The sequence below is a fragment of the Syngnathus acus genome, chromosome 13 (assembly GCF_901709675.1).
Source record: "Syngnathus acus chromosome 13, fSynAcu1.2, whole genome shotgun sequence".
NCBI lineage: Eukaryota > Metazoa > Chordata > Actinopteri > Syngnathiformes > Syngnathidae > Syngnathus > Syngnathus acus.
Window position 1 is genome coordinate 13,623,503 of NC_051098.1, and position 18,880 is coordinate 13,642,382.

General features: G+C 42.2%; 3 protein-coding genes across 6 annotated transcripts; all 3 read right to left on the reverse strand.

Annotated features, from left to right (window-relative positions):
- Positions 1–9,409: 9,409 nt before the first annotated feature.
- dynll2a (dynein, light chain, LC8-type 2a) lies at positions 9,410–11,899 on the reverse strand. The gene is made up of 3 exons (XM_037268161.1): positions 11,724–11,899; positions 11,152–11,334; positions 9,410–10,931 (listed from the first exon to the last, which is right to left on the reverse strand). The coding sequence occupies exons 2-3, from the start codon at positions 11,281–11,283 to the stop codon at positions 10,794–10,796; spliced, it is 270 nt and encodes an 89-aa protein (XP_037124056.1). The 5' UTR covers positions 11,284–11,334; positions 11,724–11,899; the 3' UTR covers positions 9,410–10,793.
- Positions 11,900–12,380: 481 nt separating this feature from the next.
- Positions 12,381–16,177, reverse strand: srsf1a (serine and arginine rich splicing factor 1a). 4 transcript variants are annotated; one of them, XR_005099927.1, is made up of 5 exons: positions 15,765–16,177; positions 14,708–14,910; positions 14,220–14,392; positions 13,100–13,201; positions 12,381–12,811 (listed from the first exon to the last, which is right to left on the reverse strand). XR_005099927.1 is itself a non-coding variant. In XM_037268158.1 (4 exons), the coding sequence occupies exons 1-4, from the start codon at positions 15,950–15,952 to the stop codon at positions 13,181–13,183; spliced, it is 585 nt and encodes a 194-aa protein (XP_037124053.1). In that variant the 5' UTR covers positions 15,953–16,177; the 3' UTR covers positions 12,381–13,180. The 4 variants fall into 4 exon arrangements, 2 of the variants coding, with proteins under 2 accessions (XP_037124053.1, XP_037124052.1); XR_005099926.1 differs by having other exon boundaries at positions 13,100–14,055; XM_037268158.1 differs by having other exon boundaries at positions 12,381–13,201.
- A 458-nt stretch (positions 16,178–16,635) lies between these two features.
- Positions 16,636–18,808, reverse strand: aldoca (aldolase C, fructose-bisphosphate, a). Its single transcript, XM_037268156.1, has 9 exons — positions 18,741–18,808; positions 18,523–18,647; positions 18,219–18,430; positions 18,031–18,085; positions 17,795–17,955; positions 17,623–17,706; positions 17,383–17,557; positions 17,085–17,284; positions 16,636–16,965 (listed from the first exon to the last, which is right to left on the reverse strand). The coding sequence occupies exons 2-9, from the start codon at positions 18,632–18,634 to the stop codon at positions 16,873–16,875; spliced, it is 1,092 nt and encodes a 363-aa protein (XP_037124051.1). The 5' UTR covers positions 18,635–18,647; positions 18,741–18,808; the 3' UTR covers positions 16,636–16,872.
- Between the last annotated feature and the right edge of the window lie 72 nt (positions 18,809–18,880).

Sequence of the window (18,880 nt, forward strand, 5' to 3'; positions counted from 1 at the left end):
CCGCCGTTAAGAACGACAAAATCAACCCTTGCTCGATCACACTATTTTTTTGTCAATTCCATTTCTTGATGAGTTTTTACAGTGTAAAACAAAGTCTAAATGTAGAATTTCTCACCTTTGGTGTAGTACCGCGTTGTGCCACAACATGCTGGGCAGCACTGAGTTGGACTGGAAGAGATGCAGTGCAATTAAGTGCAAAAGGAAGAAGCTGAGATTGTTTCTTTCAACTATGGCTCTCATGTTTGGGGCTGAAATAGACAAAACAGGACAGTGGCGCGGATGCCGAGCAAACGCAAAAGCCACCTTGATATTTTTTTTTTGTAAAGGGAGAATTTATGATACACGTATATGAAATTGTCTTCAGTGTTACATTTTGTGTTTTAAGCACGACTCAGAGGCCAGGAGGTCACACAGAAGGAAGCTAAGAAACACAGACGCCCCTTAGGATAACACACACACACAGAGGTGAAAGACACACACACACACACACACACACACACACACACACACACACGCACACACTTTCTCAAGTCTCCATGATGTAAAAATCCATCAACCATTAACAGCAAATAATAACAAAAATCTGGAAAAAGTTGATCCAGTACACAGAGGAGCATCCCGCCCTGTTGTGAAAGCGACCTGCGCACTGGAGCGAGTCTCAGAACATCCAATGCTCAACACACGCTCACCTGTTTACGTAAAACGTTCTTTATTATTTTTGGGACCAGTCGATGGACTCGTGTTTTCATATTCAATATTGCAAACTTGGCTCAGTAGCTCCTTTTTTTGTTATATTTTGCATCACCTGTAGCTTGACGTATGGTAGCAACACAAGTTTTGGTAGGTACGTCGCATGAATAGACCCACAAAAAAAGTCTCATGAAAAGACCCATCAAAAAAAAAAAGTCAATCACCCAAAACGACAAAGTATTTTGTCAAACATCGATCAGGAATTATTGTTCAGATTTACTGTAAATGGCAAAATAAAGGCAAGCAGGTGGCATGGACACGTTCCAATAACCTCTTGCAACCTTTTTTCTGTCCGTCTGTGGCTCGCATGCCGCGTGGGTGCAAGAAGCGGAACATTGGGAGCGTTAGCGAGCTCCAAAGGGCAAGGGCTACATCGCGTGTGCGTGAGATTCAGGAAGCAGCGGCCATGCAGCGTTCCGCACAGTGAGTCGGACCTTAGCCTCAACCTGAACTCTCTGAACACCCCCCCCCCCCCCTCCACCACCACCTTGGGCCTCCCTTTGGGATTGATCATGTGCATTTAATATAGCTGTATAAAATATTTATCTTAAAATTGTATTATTCCGTTTTCTAAGGATTTATTTATGGCTGTAATTGAGAGCTATTTTTTTTATATTGTCATAACTGTCAGAAAAAACACTTTATTGACATTGCTCATGGAAACGTTTGTTCGTATGAGTGGACGTTTTACCTTTTAATCATCCAACTTGAACACAGATTTTTTTTTTTCTCCTTTCTTGCCTCCAGGAATCAAAGAAAGTTTCTGTTTCGATGGCTTTTGTCCACTCACTGAGCCACACAACAGGGAGTGGCGGCCAGGGAACAGATTCCTGCAAGGAGAGAACGCCTCGTAAAAGTCAAAGATAAGACCCGATCGCACAAAAACCTAATTAATCATGCAAATCATGCGGTGGCCATTTTGTAATGTTATAAAAGCGCCGTGATTGCATCACGGTCTTCCGACACTGGCAGCAACTTTGATCCCAGACAAGCTCACGAGATTGAATCACCAGGTTGCCTCCACCAATCACGAGATCACCAAGTGGGTCAAGAGAAGTGATCACATTTTCACCGTTTTCTACAATTGAATTTCCTACAAAAATCATTTTTGTTCAGCTATTTATGCCAGTGGTGTAGAGTAACAGGCAAATCAATTAAATGTCCTTCCCAAGAAGAAAAAAAATCAGTGACCAAATCAAGTCGGATTTTGCAATATGAAATGTGCTAGACATGTCGTTCATGACCCACAAAAAAAGTCGTAAGACCTGAAAAGACACAGGACGACCACCATTTTGATTTGAAACTGCCACTCATACGAGAGAATTTTTATTCTTTGGAGGAAAGTGATGGAGGAGGTTGGCATCCAAGTGCCCTTCCCGATTCCTAAACATGACCCGCCGGTGATCTTTGGCTACACTAAGGCCCGAGGCGACCAATCTCGTGGGCTGCGACGTGTGCGCTCTGTCAACACAGCAAAGTGTGTGTGTCTGTGTGTGTAGATTGGAATCAGGCCCAAGACTTGAAAGTCACTCGGATGTGTTTGCTCTGCACAAAGTGTGTGTGTGCATGTGTGTGTGTGTGTGTGTGTGTAGCCAAGGATTGAGCGTTTCCTGCTCTTTTCTTTTCTTAAATTGAGTCACATTGTAGCAGCTTTGAACAGTCTGAGTCATGACACTGAAAAATATATGTCCTGAGAGCATATGTACATTCTCATCGCTCCCATTCTGCCAACTAAATTGCTTTTTGGGGGACTTTTTTTTTTTTTTTTTTTAAAGCAGGAAATGGCCAAAATAACATTAAAATGGCAGCTTCAAAACAAAATGGCAAGTTTCAGGGGGTGATATTTTTTTCGGGGGCAATGACAAAACCAAGGTCAAGTGTAAACACCATAGAGGAACAACTGCTAACTATAGCAAAATCAATATTATATGTTTAGGAGATGTGTACACAACGAGCGTCCAATTTTACAAGTAGACTCGACCTTGAGTTGCACGACTCTGGCAATGCTAAGCTAACGTCAATGCTTTCCGTTGCCTTTGATGGGAACGTTGCCCCTGCCAACATGGCTGCCAGGTTAGCCTGCTCTCAACTGTACGACTGGAACGAAAAGATTTTGACAGTTACTCTACAAAAGGTCATTTGGAGTAGACTGGACAGCGTTTTCTGTCCGCCAAACCTGAAATGTGTTAAATTGACGGCGGCTAGCACTATGCTAGCACCATTAACCCCCACCAGGACCCCCAGCCGTCCCAAACTTCGTCACTCTCTCTTGCACGCTGGCCGCTTGTCAATATTGACTCAGGGATGGAAGCGAGAAGCACTTTGTCACACTGCCATTTCGCTGCTTTGGTTTCACTGTGACTAGACGCACTGCTATGGCGGGACATAACATTAGGTACACCTGCGTTCATGTCACATTGAACAATTGAGCTACTGAGAACTAGAGGGGGGCTAACTCCAAGGATAGAGTTAGTGGTCGTAGTTTTCGCTGGTTGAATATTGTGAGGGCTTAAACTTGCGTGCTCTAGTTTTCACAAAAGGTCAAATATGCAAATACCATAAAATAAATCCATTTAAAATGATTTTTAAAACGTCTTTACAATATAATATACATTGAAAATTGTAAAAACTAAAATGAAATTACTAAAAAAATATTATTTTTTAGAATAATGAAATTGAAAATAGGAAGATATTATTTAAATCAATTAATAAAAACATACATTGGTTCCAGCCTTTTTAATAATTATCTTTTTTTTTTTTTAAATAATTTATTTATATGATAATAACACCATATCATTTTTTTCAACTGGTCAAATAAAAGAGGGATTTCCAAAAAGGGATGCAAGTAGCATTCAAATGTGTTGCTACTTGCTAGGTAACCTATTCGTGAAGTTCAACATTTGCATGCAGATGGTAAAGCTGTCATAAGATCATACTTTGCATAGTTGTGTGCTGGTCCTGGTGGAGTGGGACTACAGAAACGGCACAGTGCCGGACAGGACAGTCCTCTTTTGTTATAACTTAGCAACCTTTTGGATGGCTCTTTTGCTGAACTCACTGCTGCCCCCTCGTGTACCGCAGGGAACAAACACTTGCACGATCCAATGACACGTTCCATTATTTTCGTATTTTCTAGGATTTTTGTTATTATTATTATTAATAGTGGCAGGAGTAGTGCTAGTACTAGTCATAGTAATTGTTTACAGTTTTACTATCAGTATTCATGTGTTTAATTGATTTTTATTATATACAGGCTGAGTAAATATGCATTGTACATGTATTTACATATACTGTAGGCCCATATAGTCAACATTTTAAATGAAATAATTAGTTAGTAATACATAATAGAATTTTAAAAATTAAGAATTAATCAGTGCTGAACTTATATGAAATAAAACCAAATGTATAAAAATATAATTTACATGTATATTGCATTTAAAAAAATTATTCACATATTTTCCATATACATTTGAACTTTTTTATGATCTAATTAACAAATGAGGTAGCCCCAAAAAAAATCAAATGTGGCCCAACAGTTCAAAAGTTGGCACACTCAACAAAGAGAAGATTTAAAGTCTCATAATATGATGACAAATATGACAAAAGTTCAAGTCAAATGTTGTCATATAGATGTTGAGCGTCCTTCAATGTTTGTCCAGAACATTCCATGTGTGGTGCTAACGGCGTGCGAGCATGCGACTGCATTAATGAGCCGCGCTACGACTTCGACTCTTAGCGGTCGAGGAAGTCGAGCAGGTAATGACTTTTCTCACAAAGAAAAACACGAGAAGCATAAGGAAGGAAGCGGGGGGGTCCTAAAAATCCAATTGCTCAGAATTTGCTCAGAATTTAATTTTGGACCCTTTAAGATGAATCAAATTGGATATTCATACTGGATCATACCTACTTGCACTTTTAACCACAACTGAGGTTTTGCCATCACCCTCGGTTTCATAGGTTGGATCCCAGTCAGTATAATCTGAAAGGAAAAAAACAAAATTGGATCAGGCGAAGAAAAATCGAGACGTCAAATCAATCAATATTACACAAGTTCACCCAAGCTAAATCGCAATTTATTTTTGGAGTCTCCTATCAATCTCTGAAGCTCACTTTCAGGGATGTTGACAGAGCAAAAAAAAAAAAGGCCGATTTTAATTGACGAATTAAATCGGACGGCAAATGAATCGGTCGGTCCCTATTTCAATATTTAGGAACTGTTTTTCTAAATGACTGTTTCGTCTCAGATTCTTACTGTTATCTTTTTCTCTCACTACCACTTGTAATGTGCGCAGGAAGCAATCTCCGGCATATTTCATGGCCTCGCTTAAATTTACGAGCAAAACGTCTCTTTTTATTTTGTCCCGTAAAATGTCCAATAAGCAGAGAAATGTGACGGTAGCCGCGTCGACCTTTAGTGTGTGGCGATTATTCTTTCTGTCAGCCATTGGTGTGACAAGACGCAGTAGCAGGTTATCTCAAGTAGCAGCCTAGCCTCTTTGTTATTTTATTTCCGTCTTTCTTGTTCGCTGTTGACAGTTAATATATAACCCGGCCGCGGAGGAATCAGCACATTTCCTCTTTGTCATACGCAGATCGATTCGACCCAGCGTTGTCATTGTCAATAGATTTCGGATGATTGGAGATCATGAAGACGTACATTCACTTGAACGTGTCGGACATGTTTTTGTTAAAAATGGACTAGAATCCTTTTAAATCAACATTTGTGCGTTTTGAATTGAAATCCTTCTCGAGTCAGCTCGAGAGGGATTTCAATTTTGGCCTGGCGCCACCTAATGTGCAAGCCGCAGTTATCTATTATTTCACGAGTGAAGACGGATGGCTTCACACTCGGTGGACCGCGACGTCTGTCCTGTCCCGTCCCGGTGTGGCATCTAAAAAGCAACCTCGTCCTCACGTTCTCCCTCTCTAACCTCAGCGATGCAGTCGAGTGTCTGTTACTCTTTAAACGGACATTTGGCGACACTCACCGACATTGGCGACTGCTCAGAGTTTAATTTTTTGCGGGGGTGCGGAGACGATGAAGGTGATGATGGACCGGCCGGCGACAACTGGATGAGGAAGATAAGCAGTTGTGCGGGATGACAAAATGATCTGCTAACAAGTTTTTAAATCACCTTCACAGTTTGGGGTTTACACAGCGGCGCGCCACACAAAAGCCTGAAAAAGAAGCACAAACAGACAAGTGTGACAGAAAAAAAAAAAAGCTTGAAAAAGGCCAGTGAATATTTGTCTAAGTTTGACAACATTCTACGACAAAAACCTGAATAGTGAAAACTAGCTAAGTCAAATAGCCTAAAAATGAAGCAGCCATCTAAAACTTAGGCCTGGCACCTTTCCTCTAGTGGACTCTGTCCCTCAGCTTCCACGCTCCTCTGCTCATCCTGAAAATTAATTCACATGCACATCTCTGAGTGGCACACAAGCACATTAAGCCCCAGCCCCCAAGTTCGGGAGGCATCCTCTTGGAAAAAAAGAAGAGAAAAAAAAAACATCCCACTGAAGCTTGCTGGCAAAACATCGGTTTGACCTTTGCCTCCTTGATTGTGTTCCCACCGTCGCGCTGCTTGTTGGTTTAGCTCAAGGATGGGGAAGCGTCACCCTAAAGTCCTGAGTGAAGAGGAGAAAAAAATATTAGGTGGGACCCCATTCACAAGACTGTCATCACGCATATGTTGCTCGGATTGGGATCAGTGAAAATCTCAAAGTTGAAATTTGAAGGGAGGAAGAAAAATCGGTGAAGATTTACACATACTTCAAGCCAAGATGCCTTTTAAGGCATGGATTCTTGAATTGTTTTTTTTTGTGGGTCTACTCATGTTAGGCATGTCAACTAAAATGCTATGTTATAAGTTTACAAATTTGTTAGCAGTCAGGCAAAATATCAAGAGACTACAAAGAATCATCAAACCCTAAAATGACCACCAAAACGCAAAATGGCCTTCCCATGATTTTTCCGGCCGGGCTTCTTGAGACTTTTTTTTTGTGTGGATCTACTCTTATGACAACCAGATTTTATGCTGCCAACTCAAACAGGTTCCAAAGACTGAATTTTCAAAAACTATACAAACGAGCCATTAGCTCTGGTATCCATGGCTTTTCTCAGCGTGTCATTTGTTGCTACGGGCTGGTGGGGAAGACTTATTGGGTGAGTTGGAGGTTTCGCAACACTGGCTGCTTTGTGGAGGACAGAGAAACTATAATTGGGGGCCATTAGGCGGCTTGGCCAGGGCCACTCATGCACAGCCAGTTTGTAGATTGAGAACACGGTGACTGCACAGTCCCACCGCCTGTGTCCAGGTCGCCTACCTGTGTGACTTACCCCTGCGTGACCCTCCCAACACAACACATACCTTCTCGTGTCCTTTGTCTTTAAATAAACCTTGACTAGAGTCAGGGACAGACTAAAAAGCAATCAAATAAAAAAGTCGCTTTTATGGCACTTGGGGGGGGCAATCTATAGGTCATCATTTACCTGTCTGACACCACCTGTCAAGCTATGTCTTGAACTTTGAGGGTTATTTTCAATTCAATTGTTTATTTCAAACTCCAGGTTCATAAAATTCTGAATTAAAATACATATAACGTGAGAGGGTATGATAGAAGAGCGTTACAACTTGACCGTGTTTATAGATGAAAATGTAAAGCAACATGCATTGTTTGTTAAGTGACAGAACCACAGATGCACTTTGTGCCATATTAAACCGCTCAAATTAAATTTATAGGCTGGAACTTTGGTGGAAGACAAACACAGTGGCAAAGCATTCTGTTCATTCTTCACAATTTCAAAATTATTACCAATTTAAGATAAAATCGTTTCGCTAAACGACTGCTAACTTAACATGAATTAAGCAGGCAGATATTTTGTAAACCATTTTTAAAAACAAGCTAGCTAGCGGGCAACGTCCTCATTGAAGCGGTTTAATTGGACCCTACCATTTATTTTTCAATTCCGGGGTGGAGGAAATGGTTGATTATGGCATTCGTTGGTTACGGAATGAATTTAACCACCCAAGTCAAAGTCGACCTGCATAGTGAGTGGATCGTCTCAATCTCGGCTGCAGTGAAGGTCCAAAGGTACAAAAGGGACTTCCTTTCATAGGGCCGCCATCTTTTTATGGTTTGAGATGATAGCACGAATAGCACGTTACAAACATGTCAACACATGGACAGTTCATTCTACTGGATCGCATAGCTCAAACCATAGTTTGTTTGTTTTCTTCCGTAGTGGGTTGGGTGTCAAAGACATGAGTTAAAGTCTTACTCACCGGATTCTTACAAAAGTTTTATTATCCGAGCCAAACCCTTTATGGTCCATCGCCTCGTAATCTCATCACCTCGTAATCCCGCTGCTGTCAAGGATAAAAATCATCCACTAATCATAAACACATGATTTATACAAGCACTCAAACTCAGCAAAAGTAATTGAGTAGAACTACGGATAAACCAAGAATTAGCCAGCATTGAATGAACTTTTACGCGACTAAATTTCCATAGCTTTGCTAACAAAACCTAAATAGTTCTTCAAACTGCCACTAGGTGGCGTCAAAGCAATATTTATATATTAGATATAGACAGCCAATGGTTGAAGGGCCATAATCAGCCGATTTAATCGTCCAGACGATTCATCGGTCAGGCCTTAGAACCCATATAATATAATTGTATATTTTAACGGAAGTCCTCTATTCATTTGAAGGGGGAAATTGATCGGGATGGTCTTAATTTTTCTGGAACCAAAACAAAAATGAGCAAGCAAACATTCTGCTTGTTTATTCCTAACTGTCCTCTAGTTCCGGAATGACCCACTCGCTTGTGCTTTAGTGTCTCAGGAACGACCCAAAAGTCAACAAAATATTGCGACAATGCAAATGTCTCCCAAGCCGAAGGCCTTTGCTACCTTTCTAATCTGCTGAATGGCTCCATTAATGAGCCTAATGGCATGTGAGCGATACCGCACCTGAGCGAAACCGCACGGGGTGACTGCCTCACAGATTTGCTCCATGGTGCAGCAAAGCAGACCGGGTAGGGAGGTTGGGAGGGCGTCATTTATGAAGCATGTCTCAACCCCCTCCCCTCAGGGTGCCCTACACACAAGGACAACTGACACACACAGACACACACATTAATTTATAACAGGGCGACCATTAACCTTTAAGTGAGATTTGTATTAAGTCTTTCAAGCATAACTAACAAAACTGCAATACTGTGATAACATTGTAAAAACTTCATGACAGTGGGCAGCTACTTAAAAAAAAAAAAGCTTTTTTGAGGCATGACGTCAAAGTTGTGCATTAGTCGTTTCATCTATCAAAGTCTTGATGTTGGATTGCTTTCTGTCAATCATGAAAATTGTTGGAGATCCCTGGATTAGATTTAGTAAATTTTATTTTATGGGAGCAATTATTGTGCATTACAGTCATTGAACAAAATCCATGAGGCTTTTTTTTAAAAAATAATTAGATTTTTGTGGACCCGATATTGTATATATTATACATTTGCTACTTTCGTTAAATGTGTAAAGTCTCGCCACTCTTTACCTCTCAGGAATGAGTGATAAGGGACAAGGCTGCCACCTTGTGGTCAGAATATTGAACTATATAATTTGCTAGTTTTCAGTGGAAACAATGACAACACAATTGAAGAAATTATAAGTTAATTTATTTTTTTATTGGAGTCTTCTATGCTGTTTTGTTTTAGCAACAGCTAACTGTAAATGGTGAGTGACTGTTCTCAAGGCGGACGCGCTTTGTGCATACAGCAGCTTCAATATTTACAACAACGACGCCAACAACAACATTATTCCGGGGGGAAACAATCCGTAAAGGAACAGGAAGACTTCCTTTTTGTAAAGAAAAATCACAGTTGAAGCTAATGTTTAGCTTGTGTTAGCGCTGCCGTTGGAATTTGGATGCAATGACCGACATAAAGTCAAAATGGCAACAAAAATTTTAAACAAAAACTCTTCTTCCACATTATATCCAATATGTGGTGCATCTTTGCATACAAAATGAAAGACAACGTTACCTGTTTAAGAAAATGCACAGAAACATAAAATGGAAACAAGTCAGGCAACAGGCTAATTCAACAGCGGTGATTGTTTGTGGCGACAAACAAAAGCGCTTGAGATCACAGTTTCACATTGTGGGGAAAGTAGTTGCACGAATTCAAAAGTTAGGTCTCTTCTGCCAAATTAACAAATCGCACTAATTGTTCACATGGAGCGATGTTTTAATACAACAAAGATATAACTCATTTTTTTACGATCGTGTTTATCCACGACCTTCAAAAGACTGGAAAAAAATTACTGTTTACTGGTAAGGTTTTTTTAATTAACAAATTGGCGCAAATCGTAATGATTTTTGACAAGATGACGACAATGAAAAAACTCTTAGCGATTATGTTAAAGCGACAAAAGTCAAAGGAAATCTATAATTATATACAAAATTGGAGCAGATTTATTTTGATTATTAAATAAGTTAACGAGAATCTTTATGAGGAATGATCCGCCAATTTGGTAGCAGACATTCAAGTTTTAGCATTTCTCATTTAAATTAAAAAAATAATGCTCTAACTTGGTCAAAATATATAAGCTGTAATTGTTAAGATTTCATCAAATTTAACTCAATGCCACTGCTATTTGGTAGACGATATGTGAAAGTTAGACAAATTAGCCCAAATCAATGTTTCAATATGAATATTTGTGATAGCAATATTCAAAGAAACCTTGGAAAGAAAATATTTTCACTATCTTCAACCAACTTGGAGGATTGTAGTGAACTGTTATGATGTGGTAATGTTTTGTAAGCATTTATCGCAAAAATTAAAAGTATGACTTGCATTGGACTGGCAACCGATAAGTCATCTCACAAAGACGTAGTACGTACGAAATAAAGTTGTCGCCCATGCAGTGCCGCATCATTACGTTATGTTGTCATTATTCGAAAACGAGATGCGGTTGCCTCACATAGCTTCGAGAAGCAAGAACATAACTAAAAGAGGGAGAGGAAAAAAGGATAAGACAAGTCTCAGCCCGACTTGAAGAGCAAGATGGCGACTTGGCCCAAGTAGAAGTAGATGAAATGTTTGGTCTCGTGAGTCACGTAGCTGCCGAAGTTCCGACCCACGATACAGTGCCAAGTGGGGTTGTATTTCTTGTCGAATTCCTGACAAAACACCGAAAGATGAGCGTGAGCAACAATCGCGAGGGTGGACAGTTATTAAAAAAAAATTGTAGGTGCTATGATAGTGAGTTTCATTTTCTTTTACGTACTATCACATCGTCTAATTTTATTTTATCCAGTGATTTGTTGATTCGCTAACTAGCTATTCCGCTATTTTATTTGACTTAATTTTTCTAAAATGTGACTGCAACTTCTCGGTCACCTTCTTGATGTAGGCTGCGATGTCTTTCTCGATGTTATACTTCTCCATGGCCTGCGTGGCGCAGTCCACGGCGTCCTGCTGCATGTCCTCAGACATGTCTGCGTTCTTGATGACAGCCTTCCTGTCAGTCATGACGATGGAGACGATGAAGAAAAAGCAGGAGGAAGAGGAGGAGGATGGAACCTGCGAGAGTGAGGAAGAGGGACCACCTACGTTATGACGTAGTGGAAGTCAACATACGCACATAAATGACCGGTCAATCAAACGCAAGACGAATTATTAGCACCGTCGAGCTAAACATGTAGCCTAGCTAATAATGTAGCCGTTATTGTGTGTTAGAACTTTTTTTAAAAAGCGTCACAGACATGACTTGGGGAAACTTGATACAGGTGGAGTGACATTACTTCGCCAAATCAATCCTGCAGAGAAGCACATTCGGTAGTCGCCATTTTCAAACATTCATTATTTACGTATCTCACGAGTTACCCGTTTTAGACATGGAAAATGATAACGTCAAATATTAAACATTCAATTGAGTCTAGCCCTATAAATTAATGAAAATATTAGCTTACCTGTGTTTGAGACAAAGGGAAACGAAGCGTTCCAAATGTGAATATAGGTGGCCAAGTTGTTCAAGACGTTTTAATTGCTGTTTAGGTTTTGGTTTATAAAGCACGCTTGAGCTTGTTGTAGAAAGGTATGTTTACGCTTCACTTTCGCTTGCTCCGATGACCCGCCCCGCCCCTCCGTCGCTGGTCGTGGCTTCCTATTGGCCAGTCACCGCCTCCCCGCGCTGTGCAGGCGTTTTCCATCAGCCACTCTATGCCGGCATCTTATTTCGTCCCACAATGCAACATTCACTCGTGGCGTAGACAATATTTTCACGCGCTTCTTCCCTTTTTAAAATATTGTGATAATTTACACTTAAATCTTTTCAATATATTTGTTCTTTTTTATTTATTTATATCAGAGAGAGTACATATAAAAATATTTAATAATCCGAAGTTAGCCAAGCTATTTTTTCATCTGCAGTTGGTAAATGTCACCTCAAAGGGAGAATAAAATACCTAAGATTTACTAAAAGTACTATTAGACTAAAATTATACATTTACATATTAAATTTAATACTGCAGTAAATATTTAAAAATAAACCATGTCTTGTGCTCATTTCTTTCCCATACAAATTGCAATATCTTACTGCATAAATGAAGAAAATCTAAGAGTCTTTATGGCCTTCAGGTGTTTTTATTGAAAATACTAGAAGAAAAAAGGATTAAGCAAAGAAATCAACATTCAAACGAGTACCCCGTATGAAACCCTCCCCAAATTTTCCCCGCATACCAGGCATCTACGATTCCATCCTTTGATCCAACTTCCTGGTCCTGTTTTTCTCTCGTCAATTTTCTCGCCAATATCACTGAAAAACTCTATAAAAAGATAGGCAGGTGGCAGGCTATTAAAAAAATAAAGAAAGAAAAATAAAGAAAAAAAAAAGTTGCTCCGGGAGGTCCCCGTTAATTAGTTCTGAAAATTTTGTTGGGAAATCCTGGAAAACTGATCCCGTTCCCGAGCATCCATCCTTGCCTATAATCCCTTTCCTAAAAATGGATCCAGCTCCAAAGGATTGCGATCCACTGAGCCACTCCTCTCCAATCAAAACCTTGAAATACCAGGAAGAAAATCAGAGGCAGACCGTTAGAACAGAACGTACAAAAACCGGGGGCAAAAAAAAATGCGAGAAAGATAAAAAATAAAAAAAAATCCCTAACACGTTGCATCAATTCAGATTGTTTCCTTTACATATGACAGCAAAGATGTTACACTTAGATCACAACACGTTTTGTCTGTGTCACAAGCCAAAGCGGCGTTTTTTTTTCTTTTCATTTCTATGACATGCACGACAACAAGAACAAAACAATGACATGGATTGACGGAATGTGAAGCATACCATGGCCTCCATTTGATGTCCTATCCTGACCATACAAATGAAATGTGCTCCACCACAATGGGTTTTTTATTCCAAATCACTTTAATCCTTCTCTTCAGAAGTCTAAAGGAAGACACAAGGTAGAATATAGTTAAAGCGTCAGTCTTTCTGTCCAAATATCCAATGTCAAGTAGCCATTTTTCCCTCCCTCCCCCCCCCACCCATAAAATTGCAAAAAACGTTGTGTGGCTCAACATTTTTGCACATTTTGGGAGAGGGGAGCGAAGAGGGGGAAAGGAAATAGGAGGGATGGGGGGGTACAACTACATACATACCATACTCGTCTACTAGGCCTAAGAAATGGTTAAAAGTGTTGGGTTTGCATCTAGGGTTGCAAAATTATGGGTTGGAAACGTTCCACAAGAAGTAACAGGAATTTGATCAACGGGAATAAAGCAGAAATTTACGAAATTGAGCGTGAGCGCCCGATGAGGAACTTGAACGTTGTGTTGTGAGGCGGAAATGCATTTTTGTTCAAACAACCTGATGACGAATAAACTCGTCCGTCCCTTTCTTCCGCCTCTAACTTGATTGACAAGAAACCGCTGCATGTCTCAGGTAAACAAACAATCAGAGACAGAAGCCTTTAGAAGATTCACCGCAAACTTTCTAGAAAATACATACATTCGCCACCCCGTTTGCAACCCTAGTTACATCACAGGGCAAGAGGGAGGATGGCGAAAGAGGGAGGAACGCCACCAGCTTTTCTAAGAGCGGGATCGGGATCGAGAGCAGCTGTGTCGCGGCGAGTAGCGTGGCGACGCCCGTCCGCGTCCTCGGGAGTCGCTGCGGCTCCGGCTTCGGCTTGGCGTGCGACTGCGGCTCCTGCTGCGGCTGCCGCGGCTGCGAGAGCGGGACCGTCCGTAACTCGGGCTGCGGGGACCGTCTAATTTCACGCGAACGTACGCTGTCTCTCCCTGGCGGCACACAAGACAACTGCACATTGTAGGTGGAAGGGCGAAGATGGGCGGAGGATGCGGGGGGGGGAGGAGAGAGGGGGAGGTTGGGAAGGGCTACTCACCTCACTTGGCACACGCACACAAATCCACAGTGCCAAGAGACCGTGGTGATAAAAACATACCTCGTGCGAGCGGAATTTGGAGTTGTCCAGCTTTCGGACGGCATAGGTCATGTCTTCCTTGCGCACAAACTCTACAACGCCGGTGCCGTCTCGGTACACGTCGGCGTAGCACACGTCGCCCGCCTCGCGCATGTGGTCCTTTAGGTCCTGCCAGCTGCCGGTCTGAGGGAGCCCTGAACACACAAGATGCCCACCATTATGTCACCATGATGCAATTATTCCATTTCCTCTGTATGCATCCGAGATGGATTTGTCACATCTGTGAGTCAAAAACATATTCTGAGCTTTGAAAGCATAAAAGTTGCTTGGCTTCAAATACCTCCGTGTCACACACGATTTTCATCCCAATCCCCATAAAAAAAAAAAACAACACTTTTTTGAAGAGTATGCAGCACACATTAAAGGAAGATTATTTTTAGACAAAACTAAAATTAAAACAGTACGACGATCAATGTTGGTGCTATAACGCGATAACGCTGCAGGCTTACCGGACACAACCACCCTGTACTCGGAGCGCCTGGATGGGGGCCCGTATCGGCCCCTGGGGGCCGCACCGCCAGCCCCAGCCCCAGCCCCGCCACCGCCAAAGCTGCCGCCTCTTCCGCCCCTGCCACTGCGGGGGAACTCGACACGCAGCCGGTAGCCGTCATAGTCGTATCCGTCGCGGCCGTAGACGGCATCCCCAGCATCCCTGCCCGTGAAAGGGATAATGTAAGTAACAGTGGAAATGGGAGCAATAAAAACACATATAGTCATTTTGGAAAGTTAAACTGAGGAATTTTGTCTGGAGCCTAAAATGGAAATTTTGGGAATTTGGATCAGACACCTTTGACTCTCAACTCTTTCATCTCTAAGGGCTTCAAACTACAAAGCATATGGAGGGATAGTTCATGTTTATATTATTGCGAATGTTTTATGTGATATTTTCTGTTGTACTGTTATTTTTGGAAAGCGCTTTGTTACAGCTAAAGTTGTTGTGACAGCACTATTTTTTTTTTTTTTTTTTTACTTCACTCCAGTGGTGGGACATCTGAAGTATCTGAAGCTTGCATGTATTTTTAGCTCGCAAAACTCAAAGGGAAAACAAATCTGGCTAAGTGACTGATCGTAACTAAAAATACTTAGAATAGACTGAACCACATTAAAGGGACAACAAATAGCTCGGATGCTACTGAAGTGGTTTACCTGAGGAGGGAGGTACAAAAATTGTTGACGTGATAGAATAAAATAATGTTAGTAGTTCCATATGTTGAGACAACAACTTTAACAAAGATTCAAGTTGTCTCAATTCAACCTTTGCACAATGAACCAGAATGAGAAGCTATGCAAAGAAAAACATGCACCTTGGTATATTTCGATGATCCTGACAGTGAGTTTAAATAACTCAGACAAATATGGTACAAAATAAAGAAATGTGTTCAGATTAGAATACATTGTGAAACGGGTTCAACGTGTTGTCCGGACCCACGGATAAAATGTTAGCAGTTAGCCACAAAATGGCGGCCTACTGGCCGAAGTATGCTAAGCTATCAAGTAGCGCCTTACCTCGGGTCTTCGAATTCAATAAAAGCGAATGGCGGTCCTCCTCTGCGATTTTTTAGATCTATGTCACGAATGTTCCCGTACTTGTAGAAGACCTCCTCCACATCTTTGGTGCGGATATCGGGCGGGAGGTTACCCACGTAGATTCGGCAATCGTTGTTCCCCGCCGGGCCTCGCACAACGCCAGACATTGTTCTGGATGGGGCTTGTTCGTTGCTTCTGCTGCTCGGGTTTGATTTATAAATATGTATAAATCCCACTGGATGTGTCGTCCCGAGATCAGTCGTTCAATGCCTTGCTTGATGTGGAGGAGTTGGTCACGCACCGTCGGTTGTTTTGCTTGCGGTTTACAAGCAAACTCCCTCTGTCAGCCAGCCTTCATTTTTTTTCCTCCGCCACACACCGAACTTCCGGTGTGACTCGGAAATGCAACTACATCCGCGTAACGAAGTAGTCTTTATTCATATGTCGATTGAAATGATCGATTTGAATTAGATAACAGATTTTTATAACTTATTTTTTCTGTGAATGCCCCTTCAGGCAAGGCAGCTTTATTTATATACCGCATTTCATACACAAGGTGACTTAACGTTCTTCACATTGTTACAAAACACATTTAAAGGCGAAATACAACATTTAAAAGCAAAATAATTGAAGACGTTTAAAAGTATAGAAATAAAAATAAATATGTTCTCAAATTTCTACAGCGCAGGGGCATGATTTTGGGAAATAAAGTATTTTAGGAATATGCTAAAAAAACGTAATAATAGATATGGTGGGGGGGGGGGGCAATGTTTTTATTCCAGATTTAAAAGCAACAATAGTTAGGCTTTCAAAGGTGGGTTTAAAGATCCTTTTAGTGACTCAAGTAAAGGTTTCAAGTCTGCGTTAGGGATTAAAGCAACAATTTATATCCATTATTATTGTTTCCAAAATGTGTGGCCTCTAACTCCATACAAATACCCTCGTCTTTGTTTTTGTTGTGAAGACAAACAAATTTTTTTTTTCAAGTATAGTACGATTGCTATGTGGTGCTAAATCACCTGCCTATATCACTATATCTATTCCCACTTGTATGGCGATGGAGGAGTTCTCAGCTTCATGACCATGTTTAGTACGAGTAACAGGATCCGTAGACGCCATGCGCAGAATCGGCGTAGTTGTCGGCACCCTTGTACTTTCCTCGACACGCCAAACTATTGACCTGAAACACACAAACCAAAATCATTTTGATAAGTTCACATATATCGTGTGGATTTGCAAACGGGGCAAGCTGAGAGACAAAGACGATCTGACGTTTGTCTCCCCCCCCCGCCCTCTGACCTCGGTCCTCTTGATAAACTGCTCCATGGCGGCCTTTTCGTTCTCTTTGTGTCCACGCCAGGCCCGCAGCGCCGAAGCTTGAAGGGCGCGGCCAAAGGAGAAGGTGAGGGTCCAGGGTTTGGTCAGGGGGCAGTTGTTGATAGCGTTCAGGTGCACGGACGCCTCCTCTTCGCTCTGGCCACCCGAGAGGAAGGCCACGCCTATCCGAGAAGGTATCCAGGAAGACACGCGTTATTTAGATGGCTATGGGGTTGCAGGATTTGGATGTGTGATGTCGAAGAAGTATGAGTTGACCTACCTGTCACCGCCGGAGGAACGGTGCAGCGCAGGGCGGTGAGGGTTGCCATGGCGATGTCCTCCGGGCTGTACTTTTTGCTGCAGCCGTGTCCCGGGGTGACCATGTTGGGTTTGAGCAATGTGCCCTCCAGGTACACATGATGGTCCGACATGGCTTGGTAAACCGCCGTCAGCACCTAAATTCCAAGAGTTTTTTTTTTTTACGCCTTTAACTCTTAGATGCGAGTGATCGGTCGTTCACCTTCTCCGTGACGTACTGGCAGCGTTTCAGGTCGTGGTCTCCGTCGGGTAACAGCTCAGGCTCGATGACGGGCACCATGCCTTGCTGGAGAAGAAGGCATCGCAATGTGGCAGATGAAACAGCCATCTTGTGTCAAATGAGCTTTTACAACAAAAATGACATTTTCAGGTACCTGCTGGCAGATGCTGGCATAGCGAGCCATAACGTTGGCATTCTCGCGGATGGCCAGCTTGGATGGGTTGGCATCGCTGATCTTCATCACGCAGCGCCACTTAGCAAAGGAGGCGCCGTCTTTTTTATACTGGGCACAGCGCTCTGACAAGCCGTCCAGCCCTGTGGAAAAAACGTTTTGGCATCATCCAGCACAGATGCAGGAAATGCATTGTGGAATCAATTTCCAGCACTCACCCTGGGTGGTGGTTTCTCCGCAGGTTCCTGCCAGAGGAACAACACCCTTGTCAACCTTAGCGACAAAAGACAAAACACGAAAGTCCAAATCAGTTCAATAACCTTCCTGTCGAACCAGCCACTAAAAACAAACGGGCTCCCAAATGGCTCTCAGGCCGTAGTTTGGACACCACATTCCATAAGAGTACCTTAACGCCGACCAGGATGCCTTTGTCTCGGATCATCTTGACAAAGCCGACCCCGCCGTCCGAGTGCTGGTAGAGCGTCTCGTGGAAGAAGATGACGCCGCCGATGCAGCCGTTGACGCGTTCGTCGGCGCTGAACAGGATTTGACGGAACTGACGGCGGTTCTCCTCTGTGTTCTCCACGCCCACCTGGGCCAGACGCTTGGCCATGCTGCCTGCCGCAAAAAACGTAAAAAGCTGTGTTCAAATACAAACAAATCAATTTTACCCATTGAAGTGAAATGAATCCCTCGAGTTGTGTACGTACCTACTGACTCGTCCGCAGCTAGGATGCCTTTCCCCGGAGAGACAATACGCATGGCCGTTTCGTGGAGCTCCTTCTTCTGAGCTTCAGACAAGGCGGCAAACTGGTGCGTCATATTGACGAACGACTCGACCTGAAATAAAGGACAAAATAAAAATACACAAATAGCTTTTAAATGAAACAAAAAATATGACTTATATTTTAGCAAAAGTGATTCCTACCTTGACAGGAGACGAAGTGCACGGCCACGGAGGTTCTCTCAAGATGGGACGAACTGGAACGACGGCGGCGGCCTTTTCACTGACTCCGGCACTGTGGGCGGAGCTTGTTCATCACGTCTTATACCAAATATGGGTATGAC